The sequence below is a fragment of the Leucoraja erinacea genome, chromosome 1, assembly GCF_028641065.1.
Source record: "Leucoraja erinacea ecotype New England chromosome 1, Leri_hhj_1, whole genome shotgun sequence".
Taxonomy (NCBI): Eukaryota; Metazoa; Chordata; class Chondrichthyes; order Rajiformes; family Rajidae; genus Leucoraja; species Leucoraja erinaceus.
This window is the reverse complement of record NC_073377.1, coordinates 35,275,256-35,292,943: the sequence shown is the minus strand read 5'-3', so window position 1 is coordinate 35,292,943 and position 17,688 is coordinate 35,275,256. Positions and strand designations below refer to the sequence as shown.

The 17,688-nt window shown below is 44.3% G+C and overlaps 1 protein-coding gene and 1 non-coding gene across 2 annotated transcripts in view; both read right to left on the bottom strand.

Moving 5' to 3' along the window:
- zfr (zinc finger RNA binding protein) overlaps positions 1-17,688 on the bottom strand; it is a 61,728-nt gene that overhangs the window by 29,287 nt on the left and 14,753 nt on the right. Inside the window, exons 4-6 of the mRNA XM_055632735.1 lie at positions 2,909-3,188; positions 1,623-1,746; positions 258-476 (exon numbers count right to left, since the gene is read on the bottom strand). Coding sequence (XP_055488710.1) covers positions 258-476; positions 1,623-1,746; positions 2,909-3,188 — 623 coding nt within the window. The remainder of the gene's footprint in view (positions 1-257; positions 477-1,622; positions 1,747-2,908; positions 3,189-17,688) is intronic.
- LOC129704830 (small nucleolar RNA SNORA66) lies at positions 15,954-16,065 on the bottom strand. The gene has a single exon (XR_008724786.1). It is a non-coding gene; the product is annotated as a small nucleolar RNA SNORA66 (small nucleolar RNA).

Below are 17,688 nucleotides of genomic sequence, written 5' to 3'. Positions count from 1 at the left end.
CTGGATGTTTTCAAAAGAGAGCTAGAAAGGGCTCTTAAAGATAGCGGAGTCAAGGGGATATGGGGAGAAGGCAGGAACGGGGTACAGATTGGGGATGATCAGCCATGATCATATTGCTGGCTCGAAGGGCTGAATGGCCTACTCCTGCACCAATTGTCTATTTCTCTTAGCTATGGTTGGACCACTCATTGTATATTCTGACAAATATTTGGTTACATTTTTACATTCATCATTTTTAAATTCGCTACTTTACTTACCAGTGTACGTCACAGCAGTTGAGCTATAGGTACCACTTTGCGTATAGGACGGAACCACGGTGGCAGCTGCTGCAGCTGCTGGTTGCACAGTTGTGGATACAGGATAAACAGTAAAGGTAGTAGTTGGGTTCGGAGTAGCTGGCTTAATTGCTGTCACTTGTCTAGTCTGTTGAGCTTGTGTATATTGCGTTGCAGCTTGACTATATCCTGCCTTGGCAGCTGCAGTAAAACACAAGTCTTAGCAATTGATACAAGCAAAACCTTTTTTGTCAATATTCCCTCAATTATAAAGTGTACACAGTCTACCACAATCCATCTACTTCAAAGTAGTATGTTACTCAGTTTTAAGGAGCTTCTACATGATGATTCACCTCTAATGTTATCTTATATTTACATCCGCGCCGAGCCCGCGGATCCCTAGAGAGAGACCGCTTTTTTCGGGGCTTCTGCGGCGGCGACTTCTCCCGCCCGAGTTGCGGGGTCGAAGAGCTCCTGGAGCGGGGCCCGACACCGCTGCCCCGCGCGGCTGGAATGGCCGCGGACTCTGCGAGCGCACACCGGGGGCACCAACACCAAGACCCGGTGTGCGGCCTCGCACCACCCGGCGTGGCTTCAATGGCCGCGGGACAATCGCCATCGCCAGCCGGGGGCTATGACTTTGACTCTGACATCGGGGGGGGAGAGTGCAGTGGAGAGATACGTTTATTTGGCCTCCATCACAGTTATGTGATGGATGTTTATGTTAAATGTAATTATGTTGTGTCTGGGGTCTATTTGTGTGTTATGTATGGCTGCAGAAACGGCATTTCGTTTGGACCTCCAGGGGTCCAAATGACAATTAAATTGATTCTGATCTGATTCTGATTCTGATTTTACCTCGCGTTATCTTCAATTAACAAATGGACACTACTACTCTGCCAGCTGAGGCATCAGGAGTGTAAATCATTAAACGCTCCAAAACACAGAGCATTTTGTGACCCTTAAAACTTTGTGCTATAGAAAATGATGTTATTAAAACAATTCTGACAATGGGGTCAGGCAGTGAGAGGGGCTAGAGTTTATCAGACTGGCAGTAACAAAGTTACTTTACCTGCAGACTTTTCAAAAAAGGTATCTTCAATGGCAATACATGTATTTTAGTTAGTGCAAGCTAAAAATATTGAAACCAATGTTACTTTGCTTAATAAAAGGTCATTGCAAAAAGACAAAAAAAAGGACCAGTGTTCAATACCTCCTTATACTCTTCCACTTTCCATTACATCCAGTTAGGATATTCGCACAATGCTGACGAGAAGGGATTTCCAGAGAAGCCTGACATGAAAATCCACTTCCACTATCAATTCCTTAATAAAGATGTATACTCACCAGCTTGATAGTAGGCTTCTGCAGCAGTTGGGTGTGGTTGAGCTGCAGCACCAGGCTGTTGATAATATTGTTTGCTGTCGTAGGCTATTGCTGGTGCTGTAGAGCGCACATACGTATAGGTGTCCTGAAAAGGTTCAATTGAAACTAACTTAGTTCCTAGCTTTTCACTACATACTCAAAAAATAAAAGACAAAAACTCAAGACCAAAAGAAATTTAAGGCTAAAATAGTATATGACCAGATCAATATCATCGAGTATTGTGCATAAAGACTGATTGGATACTAGATGGTACACAAAACCTAATGATCCAATTCTATAAACAATATCCCTAACAATAATAATCTAGGGCATCAAAAACGACACAGTTTGGCTAAACCTAAATGCACTAGTTCAGTTAGAGGAATTTAGTCGTGTGGAAACAGGCCCTTCGGCCCATCAAGTCATAACCAACCTATTCACACTTGCTTTATCCTATACAGTTAGAACAATTCTACTGAGCCAATTAACCTACAAACCTGCACATCTTTGGAATATGGGAGGAAACTGGAGCACCCAGAGAAAACACATGCGGTCAAAGGGAGAACATACAATCTGTGTACAGAGATCACCCATAGTCTGGATCGAACATGGGTCACTGGCACTGCAAGGCATCAACTGTACCGCTGTGCCATTGTACCACCCCATTCCTTTTATCTTTTAAGAAAATGTAAGTTATTGGCACACCAACCATAGGTTCTGTACAAAGTACAAACTGCAGCCACTTTAGAATGGTGGTGGATGAAGTAAATATTCATATTATATACTTTTACAATTCCTTCCCCTCCCCCATTTCAAAGTTTCTATCCAATATTGCCTTGGTCTCAAAATGAAAGTAATTCTATTCTGTCTATGTTCTATTCACTTCATTGTTCAGTGTCCTGCAGAATGAATCTCTTTGTTACACTTCAAACAATAAGGAATTTATCTCAAAATCTTAAGAAATGTACAGCTTCTATATTCCCCCTCACTCCCACCACAATACAAAAAAGATAATTACAGAATATAAAATTACAGGAGACCATTTGACACAATATTTTAGCAATGCAAAGCATTGAACTGTATGTTAAATTGTGTGCATAACACACAAATTATTTAAAAACTTGCTTTAAAAGTATTGTGTCGATTTCTCCTACATTACATTTTTTCCTCCACAGGGGCTTGGAAAGAAATGTCATCCCTAGAAATAACAAATACAGTTACAAACAATTGTATGCCTAAACACCAAATAAATTATTGATTTAGTTCACCTGATAATTTTGCGAGGTGACGGGTGGAGGAGGCGGAGGGGCCTCTTGTTGCCGCTGTGTATACCCATAGTCTGCTGCGGTGTGTGTTGCTTGGTACCCTCCATAGGCTGCTGTGGCAGCTGCTGCTGCAGCCACAGCAGGAATTGGTCTGGCTGCCGTAGCAGCAGCTGCCGGAGCATAGGCTGCTGTCACAGCATGAGCAGCTACTGGTGCTTGGTGGACCGTGTAGCTGCCAGCTGTGGTTGGATGGGAGTAGGCGATGCCAGTGGCCGGCTGTTGGCTAGTCAAAAAGACAAAACGCGTAGTGTTTAGTAATACAAAACCCTAAACAGAAGTGGTATCACATTCAGAACAAGATGCAAGAGTTATTTTTCAGAAACTGCATGTAGAGATTGATAGGATTTATTCGGTAAACCAACATAAAGTAAAGTAAAGTAAGCTTTCTTGTCATTCAGACCTTTCAGTCTGAACAAAATTTTGTGCTTTGCAGTCATACATATAATAAAAATGACAAAAACACACAATAAACACAAATTTAACATCCACCACAATGAGTTCACCAGGCACCTCCTCACTGTGATGGAAGGCAAAAGTCTTAAAGTCTTTGTCGCTTCCCTCCTTGTTTTCCCTCTGCGCCGAGGCGATCCAGGCTTTGGATGTTGTGACCCCACCGGGTGATGTATGTCAGTCCCACGGCTGAATCCAAACGTCGCGAACGGGTCGGTTCAAACTCCGCGGCCCGGGGTGGTCGAAGCTGCCGCCCTCCAGTCCAGCGGACGAAGCTGTTGTTGCGGGAGCTCCGAAAAAACAGGTCACCACCCTGTGACCTGTGAGCTCCCGACGAAGTCGGGTCTGCCGCCGCCGGAACGCTGCCACAGCTCCAGGGTCGGGTCACCGCTGCCGACGGAACGCTGCCACAGCCCGAGGCCGCCAGTTCCGCCATTAGGGCAAGAAAGGTTTTTTTTTTGTGTTGTTTCTTGAGTTATGTTGAAGTGTGTTTTTTATGATTTTTTAAATGTCTTTATGTGGGGATGAGGGCACGGTGCGGGGGATACCGTCCTTCAGCCGCTTCCTGGTGAGGACGCGACTATTATTCGAGTCTCGTCCTTGCCCCCCCCCCTGTCCCCAGCGGCCTACCTGGATTGGCGCGGCCTTTCCTGCCGGGATCGACCGGAGCTCCAGCAGCGGCGGGACAGCGCTGGAACATCGCGGGGCTCGCGATGCCTTACCGGGGGTCGCCGTCTGGAGCCCGGAGTGCTGGACCTGCTGCACCGACAGCATGGAGCTGCGGTTTGCGGAGCTCCCAACGCGGGCGGCGCTGACTAACAACGCGGGGTCCTGCGACTCTGCCCGGCTCGACCTGCAGACTCGGGAGCTGCGGACTCCGGCTGCGGGAGGCGGCTGATCGGGAGGTCCGGGCCGCTGAGGAGGAGGATGCTCACCATCGGGGTTCGGCGTCGGTGTTCCACCAGCCCGGCGTGAGGGCCTGAACATCGGGCCGCCCGGTGCGGCGACCACGGATGAACATCTGGGAAGATCGGAGGGGAGGCTGGCTGGACTATGGTGCCTTCCTCACCTTGGTGCCACTGTGTTGTGTTGTGTCGTGGACTTTCTATGTTTGTGCTTTTTTTTTAAATTTCTATGTTATTTTTTTAATATGTTTTAATATTTATTATTTATTTATTTTTATGATACTGACTGTAAAGGGAAATTCATTTTGTTGTCTCTAATTGAGACAATGACAATAAATTTGAATACGATACGAAACGAATACGAAAAGTCGCCTCACCCCGAATGAAGAGACCAAAAACATGTTTCTCCTCTCTCCCCCGCCCCCCCCCCCCCCCCCACACACACACACATACACAACCTAATAAACCAAAGTCAACTAAAACAGGACAAGAGAACAAAAAACAAAAAAAAAGTCGGACAGCAGGCGCGCCGCAGCTGCTAAGGCAGCGCCGCCACTTCCACTAATATTAACATTTCCCAGAACATTCTGCAATTTATTGAACTAATGGAAGTATTTCACATTGGCTATATTTAAGAGGGAGTTAGATGTGGCCGTTGTGGCTAAAGGGATCAGGGGGTATGGAGAGAAGGCAGGGATGGGATACCGAGTTGGATGATCAGCCATGATCATATCAAATGGCAGTGCAGGCTCAAAGGGCCGAATGGCCTACTACTGCACCTATTTTCTATCTGTTGCATTCTAAAGTGCTCAGGTAGTTTTAACGTGAAAAACTATAATAATTCCAATCATGAAGAATTTTGCTGTTGTTCTGTTCATGACTGGATTTGAACATTGATCTTAATCTATTTGGGGAGGAAGGACTGGAGGCAGAGTGAAATAGGAGGTGGCAGCAGCAGGGGAAGCAAATGTAACAGAAATGGAGTGGACCAGATTACTGTGCTAACGGCTTTGAGTTGGATAGCTTTATGACAATTACTATGGAGCCAAATTGCAACATTCTGGCTGTTTCATGTTGTTGCCCCATAATTGTTGCTAGCAAGAACCTGGTCATCAGGGTGTCATATGATTTCTATAGGGTGATTTCACCAAATGTCAAATGAGCGTTGATCTCCCCTCACGTGACCAAAAATTTTAACTGGAGGACATATGTCAGCTCGGTACATGTTAGTGAATGGGGAAACAAGCACTTTCCCACCCGTTAAAAACATGGAAAACGGCTGATTTTTGCCATGGAGATTTAAAGATCCAAAATATCAGGAATTAGCGCGTTTGCTCGCTGAATTTCATCAAAAGTAAGTTAATAATGCCTTACTTTTGATGAAATTCAGTGAGCAAACGCGATAACACTGCCCCCAGCTTCGTGTCATCCGCAAACGTGGAGATGTTGCATTCAATTCCCTCATCCAGATCATTAATCTATAGTACTAAATCTCTGATCTTGACCGCTTTTGGCCGACTGTGCTGCGATTTCCGAGAGAACGCCGCCACCTACAGCCGTCATTTTTGGCCAACTCGTTCAGAGCCCCCCTCCGCCGTATAAGTGCTGAGGATTTCTTCCGTCGATGAAAAATGAGAGATATTAATGTTTTTACAAAATTCCCCATTCTCTCGGCTGCCCCGCTGGCGGCAGGGAGGGACTATAAAACCAGGAAGTGTCGTGCCTCACTCAGTCTCTGCCAGACCCAGGAAGCGAGAGGGTCTGGCAGAGACTGAACCCAGATTCAGATTCAGATTCAATTTTAATTGTCATTGTCAGTGTACAGTACAGAGACAACAAAATGCATTTAGCATCTCCCTTGAAGAGCGACATAGCAAACGATTTGAATTGAACAGCGAATAACACTCGATACAGCTGCAAAGCGGCTGGAGCCCTTTTTAAAAAGCTTGTGTTCACAAAATGAATTTTGGTTGTCGGGCGTCTGCAACCCAATGGTTTGCCTTGCCTTTTTTGACAAGTTTGCGTTCACAAAATGAATTTTGGTTGTCGGGTGTCTGCAGCCCAATTGTTTGCCTCGCCTTGGCTTTTAAAATCGTTGCAACAGTTGGATGCCTGCCCAAGCATCCATACGGCCCACAATGTCTATACTAGCCCTCTGGAAACAATTCCCATCAGCCCCCCCCTCCCCCTCCCACTGGTGAGCAGCATTGGAATTGGTGGAGAGGTGGAATATTGCGTTGGTGACCAGCCCTCCCGTGTGATGCTGGGACCCAACGGGTCCCACTTAGTCTAGTATATATTGTAAATAGCTGTGGTCCCAGCACCGAGCCTTGCGGTACCCCACTAGTCACTGCCTGCCATTATGAAAAGGACCCGTTTACTCCTACTTTTTGCTTCCCGTTTGCTAGCCAGTTCTCTATCCACATCAATACTGAACCCCCAATACCGTGTGCTTTAATTTTGTATACTAATCTCTTATGTGGGACCTTGTCGAAAGCCTTCTGAAAGTCCAGATACAACACATCCACTGGTTCTCCATTATCCACTCTACTAGTTACATCCTCGAAAAATTCTATGAGATTCGTCAGACATGATTTATCTTTCATAAATCCATGCTGACTTTGTCCAATGATTTCACCACTTTTCAAATGTGCTGCTATCCCATCTTTAATAACACACTAGCATTTTCCCCACTACCGATGTTAGACTAACTGGTCTGCAATTCCCCATTTTCTCTCACCCTCCCTTTTTAAAAAGTGGGGTTACATTAGCTACCCTCCAATCCTCAGGAACTATTCCAGAATCTAAAGAGTTTTGAAAAATTATCACTAATGAATCCACTATTTCTGGGGCTACTTCCTTAAGTACTCTGGGATGCTACCTATCTGGCCCAGGGGATTTATCGGCCTTTAATCCATTCAATTTACCTAACACCACTTCCCAGCTAACCTGGATTTCACTCAGTTACTCCATCTAATTTGACCCCCGGTCCCCTGCTGTTTCCGGCAGATTATTTATGTCTTCCTTAGTGAAGACAGAACCAAAGTAGTTATTCAATTGTGTTTAAGAAGGAACTGCAGATGCTGGAGAATCGAAGGTACACAAAAAAGCTGGAGAAACTCAGCGGGTGCAGCAGCATCTATGGAGCGAAGGAAATACGCAACGTTTCGGGCCGAAACCCTTCTTCAGACTGATCGGGGGCGGGGGTGGGCGGGGACAAGAAAGGACAAAGGAGGAGCCTCCTCGTGGTTCACCCTAAAAAATGCTATACTTTTCAAAAAGATCATCTCTTATTTTTCTAATCGCCAATTATAAAACTAATTTCTGTAACCGCTCAAGATCGGACAGCTTCTCATCCCAGGGCACAAAGTACTGGAGCAACACTGCAGTCCAGACAGCATCTGTGACGACATTTCAAGTTGGGACACTTCAGACTGATTGGAGTAGGACGGAGAGCTGAAAAAGTACAAGGGAAAAAACAACCAGGCAAGTCCTGGCAACATTTTCCAGCTCCCCCAGCTTCCCCCCACACCCCACTCAGTCTGAAGGGTTGCAATACAAAACCTCACCTATCCATTCCCTCCACAGATGCTGCCAGACCCGCTGAGGTACTCGAGCAGTTTTGTTCAAGATCCCAGTATCTGCAGCTCATGTTTCCTTTCATTAGCCTGGAAAATCTCCTTGAAACTCCTGTGATCAGGCCATAATTGGTTGCAATTAGTTGAGTCTAGCGAAAAAGCGAAATGGCGCTTCGGCCCACCGAGTCCGTACCGACCAGCGATCCCCGTACATTAACACTACCCTACACACACAAGGGACAATTTTACACTTGTAACAATCCAATTAACCAACAAACTTGTGAGTCTCTGGAGTGTGGGAGGAAACCGAAGATCGCGGAGAAAACCCATACAAACTCCGTACAGGCAGAACCAGCAGCTGGGATCAAACCCAGGTCTCTGGCGCTGAAGGCGCTGTAAGACAGCAACACTACCGCTGCGCCTCCATGTTGCTCTCTCCAAGGGATTGTTATAATACTCCACATTTACTAAATTCCAACACTCCTGCAATAATACCCAATATGTAATTTGCTTTATTACCCACTTGCTACACCTACCCACTAACCTTTCACAAGTTGTACACACAAACCATTAATATTTGTGCTTTATTTGTGCACCTAGACCGCCAGGGGACCTATGCGAGGATCCTGTTTGTAGATTTTAGCTCTGCATTCAACACCATTGTGCCAGAGCTACTACACTCCAAACATTCTGAGTTGACTGTGCCTGAACCCCTCTGTCAGTGGATCACCAACTTCCTGACAGTCAGGAAGTAGCATACGAGGCTGGGAAAGCACATCTCGGACCCTCAAATACTCAGCATAGTAGCATCGCAAGGCTGCGTACTTTCTCCTCTCCTCTACTCTCTCTACACCAACGACTGCACCTCCACAGACACCTCTGTCAAGCTTCTCAAGTTTGCGGATGACACGACCCCGATTGGACTGATCCAGGATGGGGAGGAATCTGCCTACAGACAGGAAGTGTCAGCTGGCGCCCTGGTGCCATAGCAACAACCTAGAGCTCAAAGCTATTAAGACAGTGGAATTGATTGTAGACTTTTGGAGAGCTCCCCCTCACCCCACTCACCATCAACAACACCCCAGTCACATCTGTGGAGTCTTTTAAGTTCCTGGGAACCAGCATCTCCAAGGACCTTAAGTGGGGGGCTACCATCGACTTCACAGTCAAAAAGGCACAACAGAGGATGTACTTCCTGCGGCAGCTGAGGAAGCACAATCTGCCACAGGCAATGATGGTCAAATTCTACACAGCCATCGTAGAGTCCATTCTCACCTTCATCATTGTCTGGTTTGGCTCAACCACCAAGTACGACACCTGGAGGCTGCAGCGAATTGTCCGATCAGCAGAGAAGATTATTGGCTGCAACCTTCCCTCCATTGATGAACTGTACAACGCAAGGGCCAGGAAGCGAGCAGGTAAGATCATCTCTGACCCCTCTCACCTTGGCCACAAACTCTTTGAATCACTTCCCTCTGGAAGGCGACTCTGGACTGTCAAAGGTGCCACAGCCAGACACAAAAACAGTTTTTATCCACAAGTAGTTGCTCTACTCAACAGCCAAAAATCTGTAGCCTACCTTTGATCTGGTATTTTGTTGGTTCACATGCTTGATCAATGGTGTTTTACAATACAATACAATACCGTTTATTTGTCATTTGAACCTCACATGAAGTTCAAACGAAATTTGGGTTTCTGCAGTCATAAAAGAAAAGAACCAAGACACACCCCAACACAATTTACACAAACATCCATCACAGTGAATCTCCCCCTCACTGTGATGGAAGGCAAAGTCTTGTCTCTCCCCTGCTCTCCATTCCTCTCCCGAAGTCAAAGTCAAAGCCCCCGGCGGGCGCTAGCAAGTCCCACGGCCACTTCAGATTCAGATTCAGATTCAATTTTAATTGTCATTGTCATTGTCCAGTACAGAGACGAAATGCACTTAAAGCTGCGCCGGGCGATGTAAGGCCCTGCTCCGGATCCCGATGTCGGAGCCCAGGTCACTCTCAACCCCGCAATTTGAGCTGGAGTCGCCGCCGTTGCTGGTGCCCCGCAAAGCAGTCTCCCACCGGGGACGCGCGAGCTCCCGGTGTCACCACCCACCGGAGTCGGGTCGCAGCAGCGCGCCACCGCAGCTCGCCACACTCCTAAGCCGGCCAGCTCCACGATGGTAAGTACCCAGCTCCGCAGGCTCAGTAACTTGAGCTGTCGTTCTGGTTGGCACCCACACACTAAACCAATAATATATTGTTGAAAATGCTAATATCCTCATGACTATATGCCCTGCAGCCTACTTTCATGTCATCAGCCCTCTCTTAAACATCATTAATACAAACTGTCAATAATTGAGGGGCAAAAACAGATCATTCTAGCTTGAGAAATCCATTTATTCAGATTCTCTTTGTGATAATTTCACAGGGTCGCTGGTTGTGGTTGGGGTAGACAATTAAACACAAGCAAACCATGAACATACAAAACATCATTGAACACAAAATGTGAAGCAACATTTCCTCACAATATGGACCATCATAATTAAAGCAGAAGAATCTCATGTTTGCTCTCCAAAACATCAGCAAAATAGCTCCTCGTGTCTCCCCCCACCAATCAATCTGGGGGGGGGGGGGGGGCAACTTGAAACATCACCTATCCATGTTCTCCAGAGATGCTGCCTGGCCCACTAAGTTACTCCAGCACTATGTCTTTTTTGTAAACCAGCATCTGCAGCTCATTGCGTCTCCGATTAGAAAAGGTACTGGAAGAGCAAGTAGAAATGGAAAAGAAAGCACAAGAGGGTTGGTGAACTCAACTGCAGTTTCTTAATCCAAGGAGCCTTCCCTTAATCCACAAGGAGAGCATGGATAAGAAGTGGGGGTAATGATATACTTGCAATCATCGGAGTGGTCGAGGGAAGTGCAGGACTGGAAGCACAATGCTCTGGATATATAAAAGTTTCAGGTGTCAAAGGTGCGGGGCAAAAGAAAGGGTGCTGCATAGTTACTGAGGGTAGTCCTTAAGGAAGATATCCTATAGGGATCAGCCAATGAGGCGATATAGAATAGGAATGGGTCAATGGTTATGATGGGGTTATACTGAAAGCTTCCTAAAAGCTGTGAGAATTAGAATTGATATGTTGGCAGATCAGTATGACGCAAAAGCAATTGAGTTGCAAGAGCAAAGGATTTTATATTTTTTACGGTATTGACCAGGATTGCATTATTTCAAGAAGCTTAAATGAGGAGGTTCCAGCAATCCCCTTGTCTCCCTCAGCAGTTCTCTTAAAAAAAAATTCCAATTGCACTTGCCCTGCGTGTCGCAATAGCGTGTTGCAATAGCAATTTGCCCTCTCCCTGCTAGCTGAGCCATTGTGGTCGTTTTGAAATTCAAAGTATTTTGATTTTTTTTTTTAAACTTTAATCAGTAACAAGTCGAGAAATAAAGCATAAAATGTTCTGAAAGTGATCTCTGCTGAGAGGGGGAAAATGTGAATCCAAATATGTAATAATCTTGTGAAAGTTGGCATTTTTAAAGCTTTAATCGCAAATAACACGTCAACTATTGGATGAAATCTTCAGTGAATATGATCACAGCTAGCTGAGCCATAGTGACGTCATCAGTGAAAGCTGGTCGTTTTAAATTCAGTCTTTAGACATTTAACCAGTAATGAGTCAAGAATAAGTAGAGAAATAAAGCATAAAATGTTCAGATAAGGTGTTCCCGGCCTCGAGGGGAAATATATGAATCAGAATATGTAAAAAATTTATCATTACCTCGAGGTGTTTTTGCGAAGATGTAAAGACAACCACATATACACACACGTACAAGATCAGACTTTTAATAAGTATACGATGTAGTATGTATGTGTATATATATATAAACCTATACACACACATATATGCATACAGACACATATATATACACATACATATATATATGTATTTATATACACACACATGTATATGTACATACATATACACACACACACACATATATATACACAAACACATATACATAGTCAAACTGGGGGTGGGGGGGGTTGGAAGGGCTATACTTGGCATTATTGTAGGAATGAGAACAGGCAAGTGAATTAAGTTTCTGTGAAGGATCTCTAAGATGGGGGAAGCATGAAAGATACATCGGATCACAGAACAATGGAACATGGAATTTAGTCCAGGCAGGTGTAAAGCAATGAACTGTGGAAAGTCAAAGCCTGTAAATACAGAGTAAATATCAGGGACTTTGGGAGCACTAATATACAGTGGGGTCTTGGTGGTGCCAATCCAAAACTCCCTGAAAGTGGTGGCAATATAGGTGGATAGAGAGTGGTGAAAAAGGCATTTGCTTGTCTTAGTACGCAGAGAAATTTGAGTACAAGTGTTGAACCGTCATTTTGCAGTTGCACAAGATGTTGGATAGACCATATTTGGATAGATCACATCATAAGGACCAAAGTTAGGTTAGATGGTGTGTTTTTTCCACCCAGGGCAAAGGAGATTGCAAGAGGACATAGGTTTACGGTGATAAGAGGCAAGGGGTTACGTTTTTCCAAACAGATGTTACACATTTCAAATGAGGTGACGGAGATAGTAGAGGCAGATGCTATTACAATGTTTATAAGGCATTTGAACATGTACTTCAATGGCAACATAACAGAGGGCTTAGCTGGGCATCACGGTCAGCATGGACAAGAGAGGGACTTCAGGGTCTGTTTCTGTGCAGTATTTATCTACAATTTAACAATCATGTCATGAAAATATTTAGTTACTTGGAAGCTAAATAATGCAATTTCTCCAACATGGCGTTTCCTTTCCCATTCATTAATATCCAAAAATAATTGCAACCGAGTTCTCTTGTATTTCCTCTGGGGGAATTTTATTTATAAACCAAAGACATGATATCAATAGACTATTGTCTATTGACATCATTTATATCCAAAATATTTCTATTGATGCAGCCTCGAACACATAGTCGGGTCCCAAATTCTTAAAATTACATAGGTCTCTGGAGTAATATTCATGCAGAATTTTGCATTACATAAAATGTAAAATAAATGTTCTTATAAGATTGAGAAATTCTGAAAAGAAAAAGGACCATACCCTTCTTCATCACAATCAACCTTCTAAAAAGGTCTGAGGATAATGGCAAGTTGAGCCCCAGGCATCAGCATTTCTAACAGAGAGATCATAACACTGCCCAGAGAGATCACAATGCTACCCTAATTCATTTGAAAAACTGACAAATTAACAGATGTTGCTATTGATTCTGATAAAATGCAAAATAGCAGGTTTTCAAAAACAATTAAAAAACCAGACCATTGCAGCTTTTTAAATCTCCTATATACCATAACACCCATTGTATTAGCATATTTACTTTAAGCACCTGAGAAAATTCAGCATGCCAAGCATTAAAGCTCTGCAGAAAATATTCTCATGACAAGAATTTCAGCCTTATATGGCAAATGCCCTGCTCTTGGATGCCTGAACCCGCAGAGAGCAACCAACACTGCCTGGTCCATCACAGGCATTCAATCCAGCCTCAAGGTGTCCCAAGAAACTGCAGATGCTGGAATGTTGAGCAAAAGTCAAAGTGGTGGAGGAATTCACTGGATCAGGCATTATCTGTGGAGGAGATGGGAATGGACAGATGACTTTTTGGGTATAGACACACCTTCAGACTGACATGGTTTTTAAAAATATCCATGCTGTGTATAAGGCATTTCATAAAGTTCCCCTTGGTAGGCCAATCCAGAAGATTAAGATGTAAGGATTGAGTAACTTGATTGTATGGATTCAGAACTGGCTTACAAAATGAAAACAAAGGATTGGATTGGAAGGATGATATTCAGGCTGGAAGATTGTGATCAGTGGAGTTCTGTAGGGATCTGTGCTGAGATCTTTGTTGTTTGAGATATATGCAAATGAGTTGGTTACTAAAGGGCCTGTCCCACTTACGTGTCCTTGGCACGCAAATTACACTACCTGGTCATCGTGTTGAGGCACACGGGCATCGTGTGGCCGGGCAGGGCCGGTCCCACTGAGAAGCGGGGAGGGGTATGTAGTGGAGCGCGACATCACACAGGGCTCCGAAGTTTTTGTCGCGAACAAAATCTTTGCGTGCCGTAACTGACGGCCAAAGTGGGACGGGCCCAAGACCCTGGCGCGATGCAACATCTCATTTTCAACAGCAGCAGAAGCAGGCAAACGATCGCTGAACTCGGCTTGGGGCTCACAGCCGTTGCGGATCCAGTCCGCCCCGACTCCTACTCCCAGAGCAGGGCCAAGAAAATTTATGATAGACACAAAATGCAGGAGTAACTCAGCAGGACCGGCAGCATCTCTGGAGAGAAGCAAAGAGTGATATTTTGGGTCAAGACCCTTCTTTCAGACTGAAGAAGATTCTCGACCTGAAACATCATCCATTCCTTCTCTCCAGAGATCCCGGTCCCGCTGAGTTACTCCAGCATTTTGTGTCTATCTTCAAATGACGTCACACGCTCCAGACGGCTGTGCGGGCGAATGAAGTCGCGCGTGACCTTCGCGCCTAAACGCGACAACGAGGTCGCGTAATTAGCGTGCCAAGAACACGCAAGTGAGACGGGCTTAAGTTTGCAGATGACACAAAATTGCTCGGGTTACAGAGGAAGACTGTCATGTACAATGACATATAGATCAGCTACAGAAATAGGTGGAGAAATGGCAGGTGGACTTTAATCCAAAGAAGATATTGCACTTTCAGAGGTCAAATCCAAGGGGAAGACCCTTAAAGCATTAATGTACAGAGGGATCTGTGGGTCTAATCCATAACTCCCTCAAAGTTGTAACATAAGTACATAGAGCAGTAAAGGTGGCATATGGTATACTCATCTGCATTGGTTAGGGCATTGAGTACAAGTCAGGAAATCATGGTGCAGCTTTATAAGACTTTGGTTGGGCTGCATTTGTAGCATTTTTGCGTAGATCTGGTTTAATTGACACCAATAGTCAACTTGGAGCGCATTAAAGGTTTTAAGATTTTCTCCCTGGCCCGCCCAAGAATATGTACCCCTTCTGTAATCACACACACCCTACAAGTTTTCTTTTGCACTGTGATGATATTGAGCTCATCTCACCGAATCAATGCTCTCTATTAACGTCTTGCCAATCTACTGGAGGCAAAGTCTGCAGATGAATGGGAGATTCACTCTATCTCTAATGCACTGATACATTTAGAATAATTGCTCCATGACTTGATTATTCTGTTTTAAGCAACACTTTCTGACATATTCCACAAAAGACCCAACTTTAATTTGAAAGGACCTACCAGAGATTTTTCCTCTTCCCCATTACCACCCCTATTAAATCTTAAACAATCTGTACATGAACAAACATGAAATTTACCCAGAAATAGCCATTTTCCAACTTTCACGCATAGATCGACTGTAACGATCTATGATACAAGGCATCAATTAAATGGAATCTCTGCTTCAGGAACAGTTGTATGAAAACAGGCTTTAGTGCCCAAAAGTCAAAACAGCAAAATTCACCACTTTGGTCCTCATTATCTTTAAACATTTGATGGGTAAATGAAAAAGCCCAAATTTGCACTGCAAAAAAGGCCATATTCAGATTCTAATACATTAAACCTACTGGTGGAAATTCAGGAATGCCACACACAAATATTATTCAAACTTGCAATGAATGAATAGTGAACCCCAAGTATGCAAACAGAAAACTAGGCACAAGTGAAAATAAAGAAAGCAAAGATACAACTTGGGATATATTTGCTATAGTTCATAAAATAATCTTTCAGTGGTTAGCATTCAAAAATGTTTGAGACATGACAGTATTTAACAATATACTGTTTCCAAGTAGAAATTTCAAACTAAAATCAACTAAAGTGCTTAGATTTAAATAGCTTTTTTTTGGTCAAAATTCTTCAAATGCTGCAGAGGAAGATACAAGCTGTAAAAAAATATTGTTAGTTTGGAAGAACTTTTAACAATCATTAAACAATGAACAGGAAGAATCTGTTACGACATCATGCTCTTTTGTATGTGATACAGAGCTGCTAGCCAAAGTAAATTGAATTGGCTAGTTGGAATTCTGCCTGTAACCACAGATACAATTTACTGTTGCAAACATGTTCCCCTCACTCCAGCAACATTATGCTGGGCAAGTGATCTAGTTTGCTAATGAGAACCTGCTTTGTACTTCTTGATACAAGGAATGCCTGAAGAGTTTTTTTTTTTTTAATATTGTGATTTTGCCATTATTAGCTTATAATGAAAGTTAAAGAACAAGACTAAGAAAACATTCAAGCACTTTGTTATTTGCCCAAATACATGAAGCTAATCTATTAAGGAGATACGATGATTACCAACTTCCCTATCCATAAAATCCCATCAATTTATCTGTTCTGCAAAGCTACAATCACATTTAGAGCCTTAGTTATACAACACCAAAGCAGGCTCTTTGGCCCAACTCACCCCTTGCTCTCAAGATGCAAGCCTATCATTTGTCACATTTGCCTGAATGCCCATGAACGTTCCTTTGAACTTCCACAGCCGCATGAAAACATTCCGATGGGATGCATCTCAGCCTCCTCTACTCTCGATCCGCAATGGTGATCATAGCCTCGTCCCATCACAGGCTCCTCAATTCCTTCTATACATTTGATCTTCACGGTGCATTGCAAATGTATGGAATCAGGTTTCCATATCCATTCTCTTCCCCCTTCATCTCCTGGGTGAAGATACAGGAGTATGAACATCCTAACTTAAGAAAAGCTGCTTTGTGTTGCAACCCAACTCCTGAATTAATCATCTCTTTCACGCTCCATTCCCCCCCCCCATCCCCCACACGTTGCCGCGTACTCTTACCTCAACCTCAAATGTCACTCTATTAGTATATACTTTTATATTCCTTTCCACTACCTGTTTTTGCAGGCGCTATGATGTTCCATCATTCTGTATATGACAATACACACTGAGAGAGTTAGATATAGCTCTTAGGGCTAATGGAATTAAGGGATACGGGGACAAAGCAGGAACGGGATACTGATTTTGGACAATCAGCCATGATCATAGTGAATAAGAAGGAACTGCAGATGCTGGAAAATCTAAGGTATACAAAAATGCTGGAGAAACACAGCGGGTGCAGCAGCATCTATGGAGCGAGGGAAATAGGCAACGTTTCGGGCCGAAACCCTTCTTCAGACTGATGGGGGATAGGGGGGCCGGGGAGAAGAAAGGAAAAAGGAGGAGGAGCCCGAGGGCTGAGGGAGAATTAGGAAGGGGAGGAGACAGCAAGGGCTAACAAAATTGGGAGAATTCAATGTTCATGCCCCCAGGATGCAGACTCCCCAAGCGGAATCGCCTCCCATTTCCTCCAAATACAAGGCGTAGCTATGGGCACACACATGGGCCCCAGCTACGCCTGCCTCTTTGTCAGGCATGTCGAACAATCCTTGTTACAGACGTACCAGGGCCCTATCCCCGACCTCTACCTACGCTACATCGACGACTGCTTTGATGCCACCTCCTGCACCCACACACAACTGACTGACTTTATCAGCTTCACCACTAACTTCCATCCAGCACTCAAATACACCTGGACCATTTCCGACACTTCCCTACCATTCCTTGACATCACTATTTCCATCGCAGGTGATAGACTTCTGACCGACATCCACTATAAATCCACAAACTCCCATGGGTATCTGGACTACACTTCTTCCCACCCTGCTTCCTGTAAGGATTGCATCCCCTACCAATTCCTCCGTCTACGCAGCATCTGCTCCCAGGATGAGGCGTTCC